This window comes from Phodopus roborovskii, unplaced genomic scaffold, assembly GCF_943737965.1.
Source record: "Phodopus roborovskii unplaced genomic scaffold, PHOROB, whole genome shotgun sequence".
NCBI classification, from domain to species: domain Eukaryota; kingdom Metazoa; phylum Chordata; class Mammalia; order Rodentia; family Cricetidae; genus Phodopus; species Phodopus roborovskii.
In genome coordinates this window covers 3,049,270-3,072,337 of record NW_026126603.1, presented here as the reverse complement: position 1 = coordinate 3,072,337, position 23,068 = coordinate 3,049,270, and the positions used below count along the sequence as shown (strand labels likewise).

At 39.7% G+C, this 23,068-nt stretch overlaps 1 protein-coding gene and 1 long non-coding RNA gene across 4 annotated transcripts in view; one reads left to right on the top strand and one right to left on the bottom strand.

The window, feature by feature from the left end:
* Positions 1–23,068, top strand: part of LOC127237498 (uncharacterized) — a 168,030-nt gene that overhangs the window by 107,449 nt on the left and 37,513 nt on the right. The gene's annotated exons all lie outside the window — the stretch shown is intronic.
* Positions 1–23,068, bottom strand: part of Bend7 (BEN domain containing 7) — an 82,929-nt gene that overhangs the window by 47,146 nt on the left and 12,715 nt on the right. For all 3 annotated transcript variants that reach the window (XM_051205828.1, XM_051205831.1, XM_051205830.1), the window contains 3 exons: positions 9,126–9,428; positions 5,572–5,694; positions 2,265–2,533 (listed from right to left, as the gene is read on the bottom strand). In XM_051205828.1, the coding sequence (XP_051061785.1) occupies positions 2,265–2,533; positions 5,572–5,694; positions 9,126–9,428 (695 nt within the window). The remainder of the gene's footprint in view (positions 1–2,264; positions 2,534–5,571; positions 5,695–9,125; positions 9,429–23,068) is intronic.

Sequence of the window (23,068 nt, the reverse complement as noted above, 5' to 3'; positions counted from 1 at the left end):
ATCTGTCTGTCATTCATAATGTGACTCCCATCACAACTTTCCAACAGGCAGATTGTTTCTCTATGTGAAACTTGCACTGTCTCCCTACTGTCCTCAAGATAAAAATGGAAGACGCTTTACATGCCGTATCCAGGTTTTGCTCCTGGAAGTACTCTACTTTTCCAAATCCGGTCAACTATTCTACAAACAATGGACAAAATGCCCTACACTCTGATTTTGGACTGAGGATTTTTTTCAGAGACCATTTTCAAATAAATTCCCATCTCCTTATATATACTTTCTTCAACTTATTTTATAGGATAATTGCTATAAAAATTAGAAGAATTATTTCCCCTATACTTCCATTAAAATTTTTATAGCCTCATAGCTAAGAAATATTAAAGGACTAGAAAGGCACCTAAGTTGGATACTTTAGCACAGAGAATCCTTTTTTTGGGATTCAAGCCCCACCCCTCATCCCAGGAATTGCAAGGCCCGCCTATTGAATGCCTATGAGTACCATCCATGCACACCATTTTCACAGCTAGTAATGGACTCACTGCTAAGTCTTCTTGGTAGAGGTTCAGTATCTACTGAAAAGATTAATCAAACAGTGTTATCAGATGGGCACTATAAGGATGACATACTCATAGTTTTGTTTTAGAATGGGGCCATCTATCATTCAAAGACAATTTGCACCTAAGTTTTCATGAACAATTCTGAATGTGCTTAATCAAATTTAGTAGCTCTTGTTACTAAAAATGGCCATGAATAAATGTAAATTGTTTTTATGTATGTATTACATAAATAAATACTGATGTTGGTAAAAATAATAAAAATGTTATTCTAGACAGGGTCTTTAATAGACCTCCAATTTATAGCTAAAATACACTTGGAACTTAACAATAAAAAGGGACAATTCAGTTATTAATGGCACCAGGCACACCTAAATAGGAGATAATCTAGTCTCAATTACTGTTCCTAATTTATCAGTTTCTATCAGAAAAGAAACTTAAGGAAAGTATGAGAGTGTGTAAAAAACAGCTTAACTGTACTTTGTGGGATAATTTATCTATTTTCAAATATATGATTTACTAGGGCTTGAACCAGGCTTTAGCCATAGTGGTGACATGATACCATCAAAACAAGGGGACTGATCCCATACAGAACCTCATTACCACAAAGGATTTTGTAAATTAAATATTAGTTTATAAGAGCTTAATGGCGGTGGCATATACTTACAACGAAAACAAAATGCCTCTTTTTAACACTGAGGACTGGCGAAAGCGCTACAGATTTTCTAATTTGAAAACAGTGAGATAATTGTTTTCATTGCCGCTCTTCATTAAAGACTCAACTGCGGATCTGTGCTAGCAAACTCTTCCTATAATTCAAAATAGACTACTTTTTAAAAATTAGCAATTTGTTTCTTATTTAAAGTTTAGAAGGTAGGGCCAAACTCCAGTCCTATAGGACTCCGTGGGAGTTCTCAGCAGGAGCCTCATCCTATGCAACCTGCTAATAATGAATCACATTTTCTTGTTTATTTTAAGAACTCTGCCAACAAGTTGGGGTTCACAACATAAATGCACTTTAAATAAAGATATTGTAAACAGAGTATGCAGCTGCAAATTCAGCACATTATGATAGAAATTCATTTACGGTCCTATGAATATAAAATAGCAAGTCAGATGAATATCTGAGATGCAATCTACCATCCTAGAAGGCGACAACACTCTGGCTATGATATTAAAATAGCAAACCTTTGCAGAGTGTTAACCTATTATTACGCAGAGTAAATGGCACGACACTGCTACCTAATTAGCAGTGTGGCTTGCATCTATAAAACAGAATTAGTGCCCTGCTCCTTTTTTATTCTTAGTTTGTGTTTCCACAAAGGTATGACCTTATCTGTATGCTTCGGTGTTCATTTATGCCCATCTACAAAGGATTTAATTATGTTCTTTTAGTTTTCTACACTGAGGAAATTGAAAACTGCCACTTGGAAATTAAAAATCTTAAAGAAATTAGTGAGCAGATTATTTGCAGCACACCCTTCTTTCAGAGATAAGGAACAGAATGCCTTTGAATAAGGGAGGCATACACTTTCCAGAGAAGGAAACCCCAGGCAAGGTGGTTCTTTACAGTCTCTCTCTCCCTCTTTCCTACACGCATTCCTCCAAGTTTCTCGACTTGTTTTGGGCAGAACTACTAAATGGAAAGTATACTGTAAGGTTCCTAAAACTTCTATCAACTAGATCAGCCGCCAGAAAATATCAACTTACATCTGAGGAAGGCGATTCGAGAACAATACCAAATCCCAGGACGTGGCTCTCCTCACTGGAGGTGTGCTCTGTGGCTTGGAGACCAGATGGCCTTGTGGCCTCGGCTGCTGACTTCTTCTCAATTTCCAACGGACTGGGTTTTGTTTTCACAGTCACAGGTTCCACAGTCTTTGGGAGCACTTTTTTCTTTTTATTTCTCTTTCGTGAGACAGCAGTTCGCTGGGAGCATATAAGGGAAATTGGGGGTTGTTGTCTGTTTTGAGTTCCAACTGTGGACAATAAACACAAATATGGTACAGGCACTCATGTCTGAGGAAAACCTACCCGGGTCTGTCTCTGTGATTTACACACTGATAGTGAAGTGAGGCTCCCTTAGGATGTAGCACAGGTAGATAAATCTCACCCTGCACTGTGGGGTTGCCATAGGCAGCTCGAGGCACGTTACAGTCCTAACAGCAGAGCATCACCCAGGAGAAAACAGCTCTGTATATTAGTTACAGTCTACAAGGGCCAAATGATCCTTTAGGCAGGACTAGTTGAAAGAAACAGTTTGGAAGGATTCCATCTACAACAGGTCTGGGTAAGCACACAGAAAAGTCATGTTAGTCACTTAATCTTGTCACGTCTTTCCTTTCTCATCAAGTATCCTCTGCACTTCAACTACCTTCAGCACGCCATGTTCCACGGCATCAGACAAGGTTGCTTGCTTCTCCAGACCACTTTTTTTACATAATGAAAAGTAGGAATGACATAGATGTGAGTCAAATACATTAGCAAATCTACAAACAGTACAATGACAAGTGCTTACAATGAACACATACTTAAGAAATCCAAGATGCAAGTTTACTTTTCACAAGGTACTCTGAGAAGAATTTATCAACCATTCTGATGGAATGTAAAATAGGAAAATATGGCTTCAATTTGCATCAAGTCCTCCTCTACCAACATGGCTTCCTAAATAAGACAAGGTGTGCCTGCCTGACTTTTTTCTTTTAAACAGAAAGAAACCTATAAACATAAGCCACATGAAAATGAAGTCTTTAAATGTATATCAACATGGCCTACTTCCTCTTATTTTCCTCAAGTCTGGAAATCAAGAATATTTAAACTAATCCAAATATTTTTATCTCTGCACTAGAAGATAATTTCTAAGTTTTGGAAGCAACTAGTTAGATAGTGGCATTATTTAACCACGTATGTGGTGATTGGTGACAAGGGTTCTTGATCTTAACTACACACTAGAGTCAGTGTGGAGTTTTGAAAAGTACTCCCAGGTCTTATGAACCCATCCTAGACGCTGTGGGTCAGAATGTCCAGTAGAGGTGTTAGTATAACTACAAGGACTCTCTAGAGAACCCAGCATACAGCAGCTGCATTTTAATTCCAGGCTAGCCTGTCTTGTCCTTAGCATCAAATGCACTCCAAAAACCATGAGCAGAAGCAGATAGGCTGCAGCCCCCCAGGCCCAAGCTCTTTCTAAGCTCAGTCGCTGAAATGTCTTTTGTGTTCAGGCAGGGCTACCGAGTCTTGCTTCTCCTGCAAGTCTTGAAAGAGCCCAGTTTTTCTGCGCTCAGATCTTAACTGCTTGATCTAAGTCCTCATCTTCCTATACAATAAAGGTGAACCTTTCAAAACAGAATTTAAATCTAAGTCTCATGGGCAATAAACCTCAAGTAAATCTGCCTGCACAACATGAATCTTTAAGTTTAAGAAAATTAAAAGAGAGTCATTTATTCGGTTTATCCTTTTTGTTCTCCATAGCTCTGGAATCATTTGCTTCGCTAATCTGCAAAGGTTCAGAAGAGAAAACATGGTGACAAAATGGCATTTACTTAATAGATTCTAAGAAGGCTCCAGTCAAGGATTTACAGGGCTGCAATTTGTAGTTTGCCATTTCAGTGGTAAGGAAGCTTAAGTAACAAAATAAATCATTACAATTTCATATGCATATTTTAAGTACTAACAGATTTCTTCTCTGTGAACAGCATCTACAGAATAAAGTAACCTTTCTTTCCGAGGCCCTTATGTAGGAGATGGTGACCTCTGCCAGCCTGGTAAGGACAGAGAGCATCACGGTGAAGCAAGTGAGCCAATTGCTTATGGACTTGACAAATGCTTATTTTTTGCCTTGGGATAAGACAAATTTTAGTTCTTAAAATATATATATTCCAGAAATCCCTTTGGTTTCTCTAAAAATTTGATTGTGAGTGACTGATACAAGCTTTTTTTTATATCAATTCCAAATCATGGAATGTGAGGATTTTACTAGAATGCTCTGGCTGGCACCAAATGTATTTTCCAAGTGTTAACTTTGTGAACACAACTGTGGTGAGAGTCAGAAGGGCCATGACCACAGGGCTGGGCTGCTCTCCCACACTAACACGTACCAGCAGTTTCCCTGTCCTGAGGGATTTGTGATTTTTTTTTTTTTTTGCATATGTAACAAAAATAAAGATTCCAATTTTCTTAACTAATTGTGAAAACTAGAAAAATAAGCCACTCAGCCTTGACTTCCAAACTTCTACAAAGTGCTATGGGACCTTTAAAAAAAACATTGAGGTGTGTATCCTGCCTTCCAAAAATCTAATTTTCTATTGCTATCTCCTTTACATTAATCCAAAAATCTCATTTTCTATTGCTATTCCTTTACATTTAAAAACAACCCCATGAATCAGACATTATACTCCATTCACAGATGAGAACGGGGAGGCCTAGAAGTCATCTAGTTAGAGGGTGAGAAACTGGGAATTCAGTCCCCAGCTCTACATGCCCTGTTCCATTGTTCACCTTCCCCAATGACAGAGAACAAACAGAAAGAGTCAAGTGATGGGGGAGCAGCCAGGCGCGAGGTATGCCCGACCAGACCATCTACATCCCCGTGCAAGCTGAAAAGTCACAAGCAGAGCCTGTGACTCACCACTTCTCATTTGCTCACGTCCTCGAGCATCTCCAGCAGGGAAGCTTGCATTTCCTGAAGGGTCCTTTCACATAAGATATTCCAAAATTTAATTAACTGGCATTTGTGAAGTACCAGGAGATCATGGGATGAAGTATGCTGAGTTCACCCACATAAGCCCTGACAGCAGTATTAGGGGCAATAACAAAATTTGTTTGATTTGCTAAAAAAAAAATAAAATAAGACAAAATCACAGGTTGCTGAAAGAGTGGAGAAAATGAATACCAGGAAAGGCACACTAAGATAGGAAGGGGGGAGGGAGGTGTGGAATGAAAGGACAATGCACACAACTGAAGGTGTCAGATACACATTCACAATCAAAGGATGCCTTTGCAGGGCTGATCTTTGTACCTGCTTGAAACTGCATTAACTTCCTCATAGTCTTGAGTTCTTGGAGAATGGCTTGCAATGTTGACTGGCAGTTACAAGTACAGCAGTTGGATCCAGCTGATGAGTTCGCCCCTGGAAGTTCTCCTAAGCATGAAAGAAAAGAATGATATACTCCCAAAGCATGCAAAAAATAATTATGAAGAAAAGGGAAAAAAAATGTATCTTGACAGGATTTTGAAGTATGTACAATTATCTTCAAACTGTGACAGAAGAAAATGTACCTAGTAATTTTCACAACCTGAATTTTGGGGTCTGACTTTATCTAATTATTCAGCCTTCTGCTTGTAAGGTGCATACTGTGTTACACACAGGTGGCAGGGTCTGTGTGAGCACAGGACACAATGCACTACTAAGGTAGGCCTCTCTACTGTGAGGATGGTTCATCTTGGATAATGATATTCTGACAAGTCATGATAAACACTCATGCTACTTTCTCTTATATTTTTGGTTGTGAGCCTTGAATGGTTGAGCCATCTCTCCAGCTCTCATGCTGCTTTCTCAAATAGCAAAAGCAAAACCAAAAAAAGAAAAGTCCCAGCTCTGCATCAGCCTTACAAAATCGCCGCTGACTAGGATACATGCTATGAAGTTCTTATTAAGAACCAAACCAGCCTAATGAAAACTAGTTTTACTGAAAAAGTGTGCCGTTTCAACAATGACGAGCTGTGGGTGCACAGACACTTCTGCAATACTCTCTAGCTAAGGTGGGAAGAAGCAGGAGGCAAGGTGGGAGGGGACAGCATTTTGCCTGAAGGTTCAGAGGTGTCTCGTGAAGGATTATCCCTCTTTTCTCCACCATTTCTTAGAGTCCTCATCACCAGTCTCCTTCCCAATGTTTATCTTTAACATACCCTCCTTACCGAAGCTATTCTCCTCTGTTTCTCCTACATATGCTCTAGTATTTCCCCACTCTCCGTGAACTGAAACAGCACACTTGGAAAAAAAGCTCTGGCATCAGGACCTCTCTAGCCCAGGTTAGCTACCATGAATTGGGGCAGTCTACGGGGCGGCTATTTCCTAAGTTTCTGACAGGCAGGTGACATAACACAATTCCTATAACAATCATTATTTGTAGATACTGATGTTTACCACAGAAAAATTAATGGTTACTTCTGGACAACGCAAATATTAACATTCAAATGGTGACAAAGGGAGGTGACTCTGCTTTAGAAGGTACCAGCTATCACAAAGAAACACATGGCAGTCATAACTGTATCTTAGTGGTCCTTGAGCAGCCCTGGGAGGTGGGCAGGGCATAAGGAAGCTGAAGATCCCATTTAACTTTTAATTTCCCACAGTGGTAACAGGAGGTAGCTAAATATTACACTTGTTAAAATTTCTCCTAACTGCAAATGACATCATGAATAGTCTATAGTGTTTGTGTGCCTAAGTTGTAATAAATCTTGATTTTTTTTTAAAATAAAAAGTATATATATTTTGGTAGCAAATGATAATGGTAAATCATAAATATTATCTGCATATTTTATACAGTGATGACATGTCTAACTTTCACCTAATTTTTTCACTATTTCTAGGCCATGAGGTCTGTCTGAGAGCTTGCACAAACTGTTGCTCTACAAAACAATTTCCTACAGGCAGATGTGCATTAATTCCAACATAACGTTGTTCAAGGTCAACTGTATAATACATTTTACATGTCTATGTGTGTGTGAGTGTGAGTATATATACGCATATATATGTGTATATATATATATTCATATTCATTTGGGTGTGCATGTGGCTGTGTGGAGAGCTGAGGTTGGTGTCAGCTGCCTTCCTTGTCTCTCCACTGTTTTCTGAGACAGGGTCTCTCATTGATTGATGGGCCTATATGTTCTTTCTGACCTCACCCTGCTAATGTTGGGATTACAGAAGCCACACCTGGATTTTATGTGGGTTCTGGGGATTTGAACTCAGGTCTCTATACTTCGTGACAGACACTTCAACAACTTGAACACTCTCTTCATTTTTACTGAAATCATGCAATCAAGAAGCAATCTATTTTGACTCTCGTCTGAAGGAATCTTTTGTAGCTTTCGCTATTAGTAAGTTTCTAAAGCAAATCCAGCATTCTTGACTACTGATGAGTAGACTGATACCCCAAACCACTGATGCAGGAGGGTCACACTTACTACATGCCCAAATGGCTCCCTTTTTTTTCTCATTGGAGCAGAGTTAAGGGGGCTTTACAGAATATTCCTAAGCATTAATCTCAGCACTATCTTTATGATGTTTTAGAGGACAAGACTAGCCCTTCTCAGCTCATTATAAATCATTTTCCAATTTTAAAGAGAACTGACTTTTTACTGTTATGGACGAGCATTTAAAGAGCAACTGTCCTCTAGCCTGGAAGCCTGCCAGCATGCAAACTTGATACTTGCCTATGTGATACTGAGAGAAGACACTGTACATCTCTGCAGTCCCTTATTGTCTCATCAGTGTCTCAGGATGGCTTCTCAGTCCCCTGAACTGGTTATTGTGAATTGTGTTTTTTAAAAAAAAATCAAAACATTTTCTTTTTATCATAGGACATCATAAAATGAAAACGAAGGGAAGAAAATCCTTAACTTTTCAAGGAATCTGAAATGCCTTAGTTTTCCTTTGTTCTTTGTGTAAACTATAGATCTGCACATCCATACATAATTTATAAACCAAGTAACAGTCAATGTCACTGGATGGGAAATTAATATTACCAAGAAAAGCATCAAATATTTCCCTAAAGCTTTGAACAATTTTGGAACCCTACTCCCACTTAACAATCAGGGCTTTTAAAGCAGTGATTCTCAACTTTCCTAGTGATACAACCCTTTAATATAGTTCCTCATATTGTGGTGGCCTTCAACCACAAGATTATTTCATTGCTACTTCATAACTATCATTTGCTACTGTTATGAACTGTAATATAAATATCCAAATTTTCCATGGTCTTTAGGTGATCTCTGTGAAAGGGTCATTCAACCTCTCCTGCAGGGGTCATGACCCACAGGTTGAGAAACATCACTTTAAAGTCCTACTTCTCAGGATGAGAGCTGTGAGGCCTCTCTCTGACTAGGACTCTCCTGATGATGAAGTGAAGCGAAGGGATAAGCAAGAGCATGCATTAGCAATACAACACGACCAGGAAGGGTCTATTAGTGCTAACAGGAGCTGCTGCTGCATTAATGTTCAGCCTCTTCTGTGTACTGATAGATAAGAAGTCTTCATTAAAACTCGACTAGGAGCCTGCTTTTATTTAGCACAGACCCTCTGACTTTCCTGTCCAGTCTGGAGTTTTGCTCATGTAGACTCTCTGCCTCAGAGAATAAAGGGGAAGGAGTGGAGCCGCTGATGAGTAGAAGAGTGCTTGCTGAGCCACGTGAGACACCCAGTCCCACACAAAAAAACCAAAAAAGAACCCGGTGGGGGACAAAGGGAGAGTTCCATAAATTGATCTCAAAGAACAAACTCAACATTTAGGAATAAAACAAGCCAGGATACCTGCCCACAAGGATATTCTGTATGATGAACAATCATACCATTGGAACTTGCAGAGGTGTGGGGCTGACTCTGGAAGGCTCTAGAACGTGTACCACGCTGCCCTGAGAACTGCCCACTTTGGGTGGGTAGTTCATTCCACGCCCCACGTGAAGGAGGGTGGAGACCCTGTGGGGCCTCGGCAGAGGAGTTCAAATGCTGAGGCCAGACTGAGTTCATATCCTGAGGCTCTTCTTTCAGTTTTTCTCCTTCTTTGCCGACACGTTGATATACCCTCCCAGTGCTGTCATTCAGTAATCTTCTCATCCCTGTAATTTGTTTCTTAATCTCCATGTTCTCATCTCCTAATAGAAACAGGGTCAAAGTTAGCACTGTAACTTAACAAAAGAAAACAAACCACGAATCGTCCACTACCATAACCTCTAAAGCAAACAGTACTTCTTTGGAAATGGGAAAGAATACTGATTCCATACTGTTAAATAATTCACAAAGCATAAAGGAAGGAAAACTGGCTCTATTCTAATGATAATTTTCTGGCCAGGTTGTCACTGAGAAAAAGCTTTCTTCAGTGTATGATCAGAAACCAACTTTTAGTTTCCTCCTTCAAATTACTTTATGAGTGAGGGTTCATAAGAAAAAGAAGACCAAAAATGGGGACACTAGGTTAGTCATCTGCTCAAACACAGCCACCTGTGTGTAACTGGAATCAATGACAAATAGGCAACCAGTAACTTCTTTGACCCCCTCATCTGTCAGCCTCAGTGAGCAGAGTCCAAACAAAGAAGTCTGGAAGTGAAGTTGTTTGAAGCAGCTATTTTCCAGGATGGCATACTGTTGGTGGCAACATTACCTTCATAAGAGACAATGGGAGATGGAAATTCTGAGGGAGGTCTTGCTTCTAGTCTCCTGAATAAGGCTCTTGCATGGATCCCTGCTCTAGTCACTAGATTAGCATGAGAAGGGAAGCACAGCCTCTCTGCTCTGTCCTCTGCTAGAAACCAAATTCACTACCATGCTGGACTTCTCCAACTGCCCTGCAGTGCCAACTCAGAACTTTGTGCAAAAGGGTAATCACTGTTTCTAAACTTCATGTCTTTCTATTGGCTTCTTTTGTGATGATGAGAAAAATGTGTATGTTCTAAAATTCACCATCCTCACTACTTCAAAGTTTACAGTTAGGGAACATATATTGACATTATTGTACAATTAGTCTCCAGATCTGTTTTTTTTTTTTTTATTTCAACTTCATTATTAAGATTCTTTTACCTCAGAACATGATTTTTATTCTTTTGTTTGTTTGTTTGTTTGTTTGTTTGTTTGTTTTAAACCAAGGTACTTCAGTTGGGTGTGGTACTGCATGCCTTTAATACCAGCACTCAGGAGGCAGAGGCAGGTGATCTGTGAGTTAGAGACCAGCCTGATGTACAAAGCCAATTCTAGGCCAGCCAGAGTTACATTAGACCATGCCCCCAACCCCAAACAAAAAAACAAAACAAAACAAAAAGCTAAACTATCTCTATGCTATATTTAAGTTTAATAAACACTACTAAACATAATTACAAAATTGTACAGGTATTACAGACTACTACAGATACACTGCTTTCTCTTCTTTCTTGTGGTGCTGGAGGAAAGCTCAGGGCCTGCTCCATACTGGATGGGTGCTACACCACTGTGCTGCCTCCCCACCCTATGTGACTTTAAATTGTGCAGTCACAGGCATCATCTTAGAGATGAAGTGGGCTTTTTCCTTTCTCTTGTTTTTTTCAAGACAGGGTTTCTCTGTGTAGCTTTGTAGCCTATCCTGACACTTGCTCTGTAGTCCAGGCTGGCTTCAAACTCACAGAGATCCATCTGCCTCTGTCTCCTGAGTGCTGATATTGAAGGCATGTACCACCACCACCCAGCAAAGTGTGCTTTTTTCTAACTTAAGCACTGGATGGGAGGGGAGGGTGGTCGGGGTGCATGTGAGGGGGAGAAAGGGAAAGAGAGAGGGAGGGAACTGGGATTGATATGTAAAATAAAAGTATTATTCCATAATACATGTACACAGCCATGCATTCACCCCTAATAAATGCTTGAAATGTAAAATGTGAGAAGACAGAAGAAACTATTAGGAAAAGTGTAGGATTACAGGTAAATATATAATGATATTTTAATGTATGTAGCAGCATGTAAACCAGAGTATTTAGTTATATATTTAGTTCATTAATGTATTTTATTACCTAATATTGTATAAGTAAAATTTATAAGCTATTTTGAAATAAGTAACTTCAAAATTTGAGGGGGGCAGAGTCTGGGGATCAACTCATGCTAACTAAATATGAGTTCTACTATAGAGCAGCACCTTAACCCCTTCAATTTAAAAAATGGTAATAAAAATATTGATTCTGCCTTTCATATTGAACAGAATGCAAGAGAAAACACATTCTGAAATTTATACTGTTATGTGCTAACACATGATTGAGAGGAACAATATCTTAATTGGTTATATTTTTTTCTATTTCAAACAACAGCACAGTTATAATACAGAAATAATAAATCACATTCCATATTTTATGAGAATGAATGACCAAGCACGATTTAAATAATGCAGAGCCAACAAAATTTATACTGTTCTCACTATGTCTATGGAGCAGGGTGTGTCTGGAAGAGCTCCCAGAGGAATTCTGCAAGCAGCCTACTGGCAGATGTAGTGTGAATCTCAGTGTCAGACACTGGCTTTTCTGGCCACCTAACAGCACACACTCAGCAGGAGGAAGCTTCTTTCCCCTGTATTTCCTTCCCTATTGACCTTTTGCTCAGACTGGCCATGAAGTATCCAAAAGCTGTGCACAGGCTAGTCTTCACTGGCACAAGCTTTCTTCTGCCTTTCCTCCCTGGAAAGGAGGCTAGGCTAATAGGCTCTTAACCCAGTGCCAGGCCACCTCTTTGCATTAACCCCATATATAACAGGAAGAGAGATGCTTCTTGACCAAGGTTCATCTGTGTTTGGAACAATCTAAGGGCAAAGATGCTTTGTCATGATTTAGTTTCATAGTCCTAGAACTTGGGCCTGTAAAGATTAAGACTGCAAAGGCAACTGAAGTCTTGCATATAATAAAATACAACCTTGGTTGTGTTGATGCCCAGAATTCTAAGCAGCCTAGAATAAAGAAAGAAAGAGGGTGGCGAACACACAGGAAGAACCTGGTGGTGGGCAGCCCCTTCAAAGGTCAAAACGTCTTCTAAAGGGCAGAACTGAGCAGACTGAAAACCTGGAAGGGGATGGCGAAAGGGTACAGCTGTGAAGGAAGCCGGCTCAAGGTCTGTCGTCTGCAAGACATTTTAAAGGGAAGAAAACAGAAAACTGTACGTAATTGCAGAACTTTTCTCTCAAATAAGTCGAGAGACCAGAGGAAAGGTTGGAAGAGGACCGGTTGAGGGATGTGTCTTAGAAGAAGTAGGCTGGGATCCTTAGTGGGCAACTCGGCATTCAGAAATGGAGTCTGGATACTTCCTCTCTGGGGACTCCCAGTATCTGGAAAAGTGGAGAGGAGCTGAGGCTATTGCCTCTGACAGTGTTCCCAAGGTGAAGGAATTCCTGGGACTCATGGTTGGGCAGTTTTGGCAGAGAGAGGGAAAGAGTTTTGCTAGCACATTCAGGACAGATGGGGCAGAAGGTCAGAAACGAGACCCGATGGCTAAAGAGGCACCACAAAAGAGTTAAGTCAATCTACAGAAAGTGGGGGCGCAGAGATGGGCTGAGCACATGTGCCTAGATAGCAAGTGTTAGTTGGTAGAACAGGTAGACTAGGATGGTCTTCTGAAGATCTAGATTCACTTCTCATCTGCACTAACTTACCATTGGCTATTAACAAGTTATTTCAGTTTCTGGAATCATAAATGTCTGACTTACGACTGAGCTATGATAACTGTGATAATGTAAGGGCTACATAGAAGTAGTTCAGAAAGTGTCCGGGCAGCTCATAGTTTCCAAGATGTTAATTAAATGCCTAACACCTCTGAAGGTGATAGGTTCAGATAAAGGGGCCTAATCTAGCATAGTGGACTCCAAGTGCTTTGATTAAAAAAAAAAGAAGAAGAAAGAAAAGGTAGACTCCTTGTCTAATTTCCTCAGTGTCTTTTTTTTTTTTTTTTGTGCACAGGTATCTGGAAGCAGTCTCAGGAGTGAGGTACAATTTAGAGAAACAAGATTCTATAGGGAAACCTGTGAACTCCTGATGTCTTTCCAAGCCTGTGGTGTGTGTGTGTGTGTGTGTGTGTGTGTTTGAATATATATTCACTTATACTCAACTCCAAGAGACTAATCCACTTAGGAAAGACAGACGAATTACATTCTAGTTGAGCTATGCCATGCTGCTGTCTTGTTGGCCTTAATTCCCTTCAAGAGTATATAGTAACTGGAGCTCATGAGACAGGTCTGTCAGAAAAGTGATCGCTGCGCAAGCGCAAAGACCTGAGTTCAGATTCCTGGGACCCCTATAAAAGTTAAGCATGGCAGTAGTACCTGTAACTCCAGTGCTGGAGTTGGGAGGGGAGGGAGACAGGTGGGTCCCTAGATCTTCCTAGTGAGCCAATCTAGCTGAATCAGTAGGCTCAAAGTTCAATAAGAGGTTCTGTCTGAACAAAATAAGGTGGAGAGTAACTAACTGGAGAAGACAAGGTCCAGAAAACACTCTAGGCTGAATTCTACTCTTCATTCACTGTCAAGACTCTATTAGATCACTTTCCTTCACATAAAAAATTCATGTGATGCATGAAGTGATAAGTAAGAGGACAACACAGCAGTCTCCACATAGAATCTCTCCAATTCGGCCAGGTTATACCTGACAGGATGTAATTACTCAGTCTGGGCACCACAAGAAAAAGATCAGTACACATCACCAAGTGCTAGTACATAGTTAACACTCTCTAGGTATTTCTTGAGAAATTGAAGGACTGGCTTATAAAACAGAAAGAGGCCTAGTGGAGATGCCAACACAGGGGTACTAAACAAGTAACATATTAATAGGACAGAGTGAAAAGGCACCTGAATAAATTATTCAACAGACATTTATCAGGATCTCAGAGATCCAAAGATCACCAGGCACAAACTGAAAGATACTCCCTTCCAAATTTCTCAGTATCTTTCCCCAAATCCTTTTGTATTAATTTGTGGCTCTGAAAAACATCCCCAGTTTCCCCAGGCCCAGTGACCCCTTCTTTTCTGTGTCCTAGAAGCTCAGTTAGCAAATTGCCTGACTGTTTGCAGACCACATTCAGTTTTCTTCCTGAAACTAGGACATGATTCTTCCCCCAACGGGGCTGCTTTCTTTGCAGCCCCCTGGATTAATTCATTCTCATTGGGTGGGGAGAGTGAAACTGGCTTTCCTCTGGTTCCTAACACCACCCTCTTCTAGCTGCAGAAAGATGCCCACAGAGATGTGCCACCATCCACTGTGTGTGCCAAGTGTTTCATATTCCTAAGACATTACAGGTGAGGAAAGGCACAGTGAGGTCACCATCGCACCAATGGCCTTTCAGGCCAGGTCAAGGGAGAATTTTACTCTGGAGACAATGAGTTATTGTACTAGGTAATTTAAATTCACTATCCTTTTAGCAGAAAGATAAGAAATGATCAGATAAGTTCTTTAGAAAAACAATTTGGGAAGATGATGGTGAAATTCATGTGGCGAGTAATCCAGATGAGTATTGCTAAAGATTACATAGGGACGAGTTTTTGACACAATTAGGAGTGGGAAAAGAAAAGAAGACATTAAAGGAATTTAATCAAAAGGGCTTAGTAATTAGCCCCTGGGAGGGATGAGGTGGGAAGAGGGTAAAGAAAAATCAATGACAGATAACTCCAAGGTTTCTAGCTTGCGTACCTGAATGATTATTAACAGCAGCCAGAGAATGCCAAGAAGGTTACAAAGATGTGAGAATATACTGAGCCTTGTGTGCTGATGTGTGGTGCTGGGGACTGACACCACAGCCTTAGTGTCTGCTGTTGTATCTCTCAGCCATACTATGGCCCCAAGAACCTTGCTCTTAAAAATCAGATAATAAGTAGGCACTTGGAAATGTAGCCATGTAAACTTGACCAAGGAGGCAAAACTTCAGTAATAGTTCCTCAGTTGGCTGCCCTTTCTGGACAGAACGCACCTGAAGGCCACAACAATTCCAGGGATTGCTGGACACCTTACAGGGAGGGACCTGGATCTTTTCCTAATGTATAATAGGATGCAGATAGCTCAAAATATGCATTTAATCATTAATGGAGGTATGACTACATTTGTTTTAAGCTAGAAGGTGAGTGAAACCTATTCCCTCCTAATTCCACAATCCTTGAGGCAATTAACAAATTCCCCTCTGCACTCTCCCTGTTCCAGTATGAAATGTACCACTCACTTGCCTTACCAGAACAAAAGGACAGAGTCAGGGCTAGCTGGTTACAATCTTACTACGCTCAATGTTAGAAAGGTTTTTATTACACTACCATGACCAGTTTGGTCTTAAAGAGACTTAAATAATAATAATAATAATAATAATAATAATAACAACAACTCAATAAAAATGATTAAGAGAAGTAGAAAAGAAGTTAAAGGAGTTGTTTTGTTTCACTAAGAAATAATAGTTACTGAGTGGTTAAATTATCTTCAAATATACTAAGGGTGCTATATGAGTAGGACACTGTTCTTTATCAACAAGGAACAAAGCAGACTGAAGAAATAGCTTGCAGGCTGACGGGTAGGCAACAGATGGTCCTAAAGGGCTGGCTTTTCCAGTTCATAAATACTAGCCTTAGAGCGCAGAAGCCAGTGCACAAGAGGTAACAATGAGAATACTTTTCTGTTGAGGATGATGAAAACCTTCTGGAACCAGATAGCGGCGATGGTTGCACAACACCCAGAGAGCACTTTTTAAAAATATGCTTTCAACTCCTTGCATTTTTCAGGTAATGGCATGCTAAAGTAAATACAAAAAAAGTTGAGTTTATCGGTGGGAAAAAGTATGCTGACTGAGATTACACTAATGCCCTAGGACATTTCCTCTCAAGCACCTGTAAGAGGCTGGTGTGGGACCATGTTTAGGGCAGACAAAGCTATAAGCTGTCAAATGCTAGAAGTGAGGAAAGGGCAGGGGGAGACAGGCTCCTCATGTCTACAATGCAGTTCTCACCTCAAATCTCAGCCAAGGAACTGAAAGAAAAGGAATTTGAAGTAGGCTCTGCTATGAGAGCACTTGAGATTAGCACCTCATTCCAGATTCATGTTAACGTGCAAATATTATCAAAGCTTCCAAAAGGCATCCTTTGGAGAGGGTGAGGGGTGCTTACCAGGAACATGTAAGACTTGAGTTCCAACTCAGCAAAACATGATCTGAGAAGCAACAGCTGACAGGAGAGAGCAACAATTTTCTAAGTGAATGCTTTTTTAAACCACAATCTTTAGTGAAACCCCAATAAATAAAGAACAGCAAACTCTGCTGAGGAGGCTGGGCCATGTCCCAGGTTCCTGTAAGGCCTTGGAGGGCATTCAAGAACTCCAAGGGCTCCACACAGCATAGTCTGAATGCCACGGGACAGGAAAGAGGCAAAAAAGTGGCCAGATTATTAAATTGATGAGTCAGACACTCTGATAAGAGCATCTAGACTGTAAATATGCTATCACATGTTTGAGGACTCTGCTAAACTAAAAACTGGACAAAGTGACACAAAAATAATTCATAAGAGGAATAAAAGGATTGATAAATATTTAAATTTTTATGTCCCTGATGATTAAGGTAATGAAAATTAATGTAAAATTCATTATCTTTTAATTTGGCAAATATCATAGACTCATAAAACTCATTTTTAACAGGAGTATACCTATCTCCACATGTTCCTGGTAGGTATATATTTTGGTAAAACAAAACAAAATACCTTTCTGGGGTGAAAATTAGCAAGCCCCCCATAGAAATTAATCCTACAGAAATAGTTTCAACAACCATCTATGACATAGTATAAGGTTATTCACTGTAGCATCATTTCCTTTCAGAAATATTGGGGACAATCCAAATGTTACTGATGGAGCATTTACAGAATATCATTACAAATAAGAAGGGAGTAAAACAGATGATTGTATAAGAATTTGAAAATATGTACAAACTCCATGAAGGCTGTGTTCATAATGACCACATGCATTACTGGGTAACCAGGACCTACAACTGCCTGTTTGGTTTAAGGTAGGTAATAATTATGAGTGAAATAAATGCAGATTTAGTTAAGTGAAAAAAATTGCAACGTGATATGATGTAATTCCATTTTCTCTCCTGGTAAAACACAAACATTTACAGACACATATTTCCATAAACATTATTATTAACACTGAGGGTATGATGGTTTCAAAAGAATTTTCAAGTATACATTATTTTTTAAAAATAAAAATTGTTCATATCCCCCTTATCCCATGGTATTCTAAAACTAAGTATAAGGCAACTGATAGCAATAACTTTGGAAAAGAAAAGGGCACGATGGAGTCAGGCAAAAGAGACTGACATGGCTGGGGAATGTAGCAAAGAAAGCCGGGAAAGGAAGTTCTGGGGTGTTGTGTATTTTACAACTCATGAATATGTGCTTGAGATCATTTTCCATTGAAATTCCAATGGAACTGACCTTTTTTTTTTTTTTTTTTTTTTTGGTTTTGTTTTGGTTTTTTGGTGTTTTCCAGACAGGGTTTCTTTTGTTTCCTTTTTTTTTTTTTTTTTTTAAAGATTTATTTATTGTGTTTATAATGCTCTGTTTACATGTCTGCTTCAACACCAGAAGAGGGCACCAGACCCAATTACAGATGGCTGTGAGCCACCATGTGGTTGCTGGGAATTGAACTCAGGACCTTTGGAAGAGTAACAAGTGCTCTTAACCTCTGAGCCATCTCTCCAGCCCCCCCGACTTTTTTTTTTAATAAAGGGATTTGTATGTATTTAGGGGAAATAATGTTAAAGCTACTTCTTATAGAGCTTTTACTCTGTTCTAGGCCAGGAGTTTTCAACCTGTGGGTCATGACCCCTTTGGGGGTTACATATCAGATATCCTACACATCAGATATATTTACATTATGATTTATAACAGTAGCAAAATTAGTAATGAAGTAGCAATGAAAAGTATTTTAGGGTTGGGGGTTACCACAACAGGAGGAACTGTGTTAAAGGGTTGCAGCATTAGGAAGGCTGAGAACCACTGTCCTAGCCCTCTAGGAAGTATTCTCTTCAGGAGTGTCCACCCTCTTGGCATTACAAAATAGTGTCATCATCTGAAATGTGCTGAACAGCATTCATGGCTATTCTGAGACGTACAGGGCAGCAGAATCAGACACACCTGCTCCACTCGAGAATCAGCTGAGTGTTTCCAACTCTGGTATCTTCATTCTCCTCAGAAGAAACTGGAGGATGAGTTAGAAAACTGAACTGGATGTAGTCAGGTTCTAGGTGCTTCACTACACAACAGTCCACTCAAGTAGACAGCAAAAGGCAGAGGGAACTCCATGCCATGTCCACAATATGTGGTGTCCAGGGAATTGCTGTCACAAAGTCTGGATGCAGCTTAGCACCTTGGTCACTTCACTATGTCAACATATGGTGGTAGCCATGGATTCCTAATAGGGCCATCTTTATGTGTCTTACTTAGCTGTGCTACTGCAGACTAAGAACAATGAGGCTCATATATTTCTTTTTAAATTAGAAACTTGATTCATACAAATCTGTAGTTTTATGAAAGACCACAATGTTTTATTGGGACAAGTAGAATCTGAATGTATTTATGTTAGTGATTCTATGACACAAAAAGCAAAAAGCTGATAACACACATAGGACTAAAATAACAAGATTGTAGATTAAGAGCTGTCTCCAATTCCAAGCACTGCAAAAGAAAAACAAACCAAAAGCAACAATAAACACACACACAGAAGCAACAACAAAAATGAGATGCTTCTGAATTCCTATAGTAATGTAAATAAAAACCTTGCCTTCATTCAGTAAGAGATGAAATATTCATAACCTACTGTTTGGAAAGAGACAGCCTTTTCAATATAATTTGAAATGCTGATCCTCTAATCTACTATACAGAAATCTTCTGACAGAGCTCTAAAACACAAGTGCAAATCTCTGTTCCCCAAGATGTTAATTTCCATATCTACATTACAGATCAGTTAAATGTGAACATGACTGAGTATTGGCTGTATTACATTTCTTCAGTAATTAGAAAATTTTAAATATTGCAAGTTAAATATACATGCTGTTACACAGTTTTGTTTTCAATGTAAATAATATAGATAGTGATGGAAACAGGTCACATTTGCAGCCTTTTTTTTTTTTTTTTAAAGATGTCATGAATTCGAGTAACCCTGCATTCAAAGACACCTGGAGAGTGGCAGTATTCCTTGAGCAAGACAAGTGGGAAATCCCTAGAGTTGAGCAATGGCAGCTTAAATGAGTAGCTTCCAAACTTCCTGATCATGGTTCAAGTGAGAAATACATTTTCATGGTAACCTAGAACATGGATGGCATGCACACAACTGTCATATTTCATGAATTTTCTTAGTTTATTTTGCTTGCATGCAATGCACTCTTACATTTTCTATTTATTTACTTTATTATTATTATTATTATTATCATTATCACTATCACTGCTGTTATTATTCTCAGGGCAGATGATAATCCACTAAAATGATATCACAGCCCATTTCTACGTCAAAACCACTGATACACAAAGCACTGCCTTTTAATGTCTTAGTTTTTCAGGGCATCTGTTCAGGTGTCCTCCTGCCCTCCCTCCCTCTTTCTGGAGTTGCTGGTTCTCTGTGGTCTCCATTGAGCATCTGGACTCCAGTGCAGATTTCACTTCAGGGTCCCAGGCCCCTACATTCAATTGTCTATTAGACAGCCTCTCTTAGACATCTCAAAATCAACCTTAATATCATATCTCCAGCGTTATTTTGCTATGACTGTGCCTATATCCAAGCCTTAGTGAATGGTATCAACTCTGCTGTCTAAGCCAGAAACCAGGGAACTATTCCTTTTTCTCTCCTACTCCTCCAGCCAGTGAGTGAATCATTAAGTTCTGTTCCTTGTCATTTTTCAGCTACTTTAGGATGTTTCCCCATCACTACCACAACTTCATTTCTATTACCATTTGAGGTTTCTACCCATAAGCCTCAGTGCCATTCTTCTTCAATCTATTCCACACAGGACTTAGTGGGCTCTTTCCAAAATGCAAATCTAGTTATTCTACCTCCTGCTGTGAAATGCCAAAAGCTTTCGGATGAAGTCCCAGCTCTCCAACATGGCTTACTGGCCTCCCTTCCTGGAGTCTTGGTTCCTGCCACCTTGCCTCTGTTGTTTATGGCAGTGGCATTCATGTCTGGCTGCACATTAGAATCACACAGGTAATGTCTGCCTCCCTTCAAAGCAATTCAATCAGAATCTAATTAGTTAGTAACTGTCACAGCCAGGCAGCAGGCCCAGTGCTTTAAATGTAATGAAGGCTTTCCAGCAGTTCTGAAGCTGCTCCATGTCTCAGTTTCTACTTAGGCCACCATCTCTCTGAATGCTCAAACCCACCTACATGCTCCATCTTTAGGTCTCACTAAAAGGCTGTTTTCTTTCCTTTTTGTCCCCCTTGTATTGAAAATAGATTTCCCTCCTCACATAATATATCACGATTATGATTTCCTCCCCTTCGACTTCTTCAAGTTCCTCCCCATCCCTTCCTATCCAGATCCCCTCCCTTTCTGTCTCTCATTAGAAAACAAACAGGCTTCTAAGGGATGGTAATAAGATATAATGAGATAAAACAAAAACTAACACATCAGAGCAGGACAAAACAAACACACAGAAGGAAAAGAGTGCAAGCAAGTTGCAGAGACCCACTGGTTTGCACACCCAGGAATCCCTTAAAAACACTAACCTGAAAGAAAAGGCCACCTTCTAAGGGGCCATATTCCTGAATACCCTGAGTCCCCAGTGCTCTAAGTACCCAAAGTATCCTTACTTTCCTTATCTCAATTCAGTGGGTTAAACATCTCTTAGCCCGGCATTAGTGGCTGCTCAATAGACAGCCACAAAATGAATACAAATAAACACATCATATTAATTTAATGTCATATTAAATTAAATATAGGTTAATATAATAAACTATATTAACAGATATGTTGGGAAGATTCCATTAAGGAAAGCTCTAAAGAACTGACCTATAAGAAGTAAACTGGCAGTGGCTGAAGAGATGGCTCAGTGGTTACGAGCACTGACTGCTCTTCCAAAGGACCTGGGTTCAATTCCCAACACCAACATGGCAGTTCACAACTGTCTATACCTCCAGTTCCAGGGGACCCAACACCCACAGCAAAACACCAGTGCACTTAAAATAAATAAAAATAAAATTTTAAGAAGTAAACTGATAACTATGATATCTTCGAGAGAACTCCTCCTTTCTATTGAGCAGGCACAGGATGGCAGACATGGCCACTGTGTGCCTCTGCCCAGTCTTGTCTTGTGGCAGCTTTTCCCAAGGAAGTATCTGCTTCTTCCCACTAGTGTGTCCAAGGTGGAAGATGTTCCTTCTACTTGACAAATGAAGAATGGCAAAGTAACCCGGGGAGTGGGATCAGGTGGGGCCACACATCTCTGCTGTGTTCCAGCACCAGGCTCTCCCTCCCAGAGGAGCATCCAAAGGAAGAAAGCTGAACTCGTGGGGAGATCCTAAAACTAGCATTCCGTGGCAGCAGCTCCCCAGCCACAGTGCATGCAGTGCATATTAAGGTGCCCATTAAAGTCTTGCTATAATAGAAAAACATATATATATGCAATGAGAATGAGTTAGTGTTAATGGAAGAACCTTAACTTCTAGCTCCCCTGACTTTGTACTTTTTAGTTGTATCTTAACCTTGCATTTTTGTGGGATTTTGTACATTTTATATGTAGGTGTAAAGTCATGTTTGAGATATAATTCCATTAACCACACATGCAACTTCATAGTCTATTATGTTGTATCAACTTTTTCTGTAAAAATAAATTGTTAAGGATATTATTCCTGGAACAGAATAAATTCTTGGAATTACTGAGTAACTTATGTACCGTACCACTGTTCCAAGAACACATTACTTATTTTATCATGACAAAGTAAAGTTATTAATCTTCTGGCTTCCACTTCAACAATGAGAAATGCTGTAAGATGCACAGACACCTGCATTCCATTTCAGTTCAACTTTATATCATCCATAAACATCTCTGTTTTGGACACCTCATCCAAACAAATGCTCACAGCACACTCTATGCAGCACTCGATTTTATGAAACTATAAAAGTTCCTTGCTGTTAATTACAGAGACAAATGTCTCATCACACATTTGGTTACCAGATAGCATAATTAGTTTTCTCCATTAACCTTTCAGATACAAAATTTGATTTCCAAGAAAAAAACATTATAAAACCCTTGGAACTCAAATAACACAATATATTTGTACACTTGAAAAAAAGTAATACTCAGAGAACAATTTTATGGATTCTTATTTACAAGGATACTGATTGTCTGGAGTTGGGAAAAAAATCTGTCTCAACTTTGCAATGATTTTAAATACATTGTCAAGTACACATGTAACAAGCTGTCCTTTGTACAGAAAGGAGACACAGTAACCTGACCATCAACAGAATGTGCCCTCCATCTCTCTCTCTCTCTCTCTCTCTCTCTCTCTCTCTCTCTCTCTCTCTCTCTGCTCATCGCTGTCTCCCATCTGTGAGACTGACAGAGAAGAATAAAACAACAAGCAAACAACCAAGGCAAGAGTGCTCAGTTAGCTGTGCACACAACTGTACCACACAACAAGGTTTCCACCAGGAAACCATACATGAAACAGGGGACAAGACTGGATCAGATGGCAGTGTTGGAACATCCTAGCTCTGTAACTATATCCTATGATTGCTACACAATGACAGACATGCTCAGTGCTGCACAACTGTAGGGTTCTTTTTTG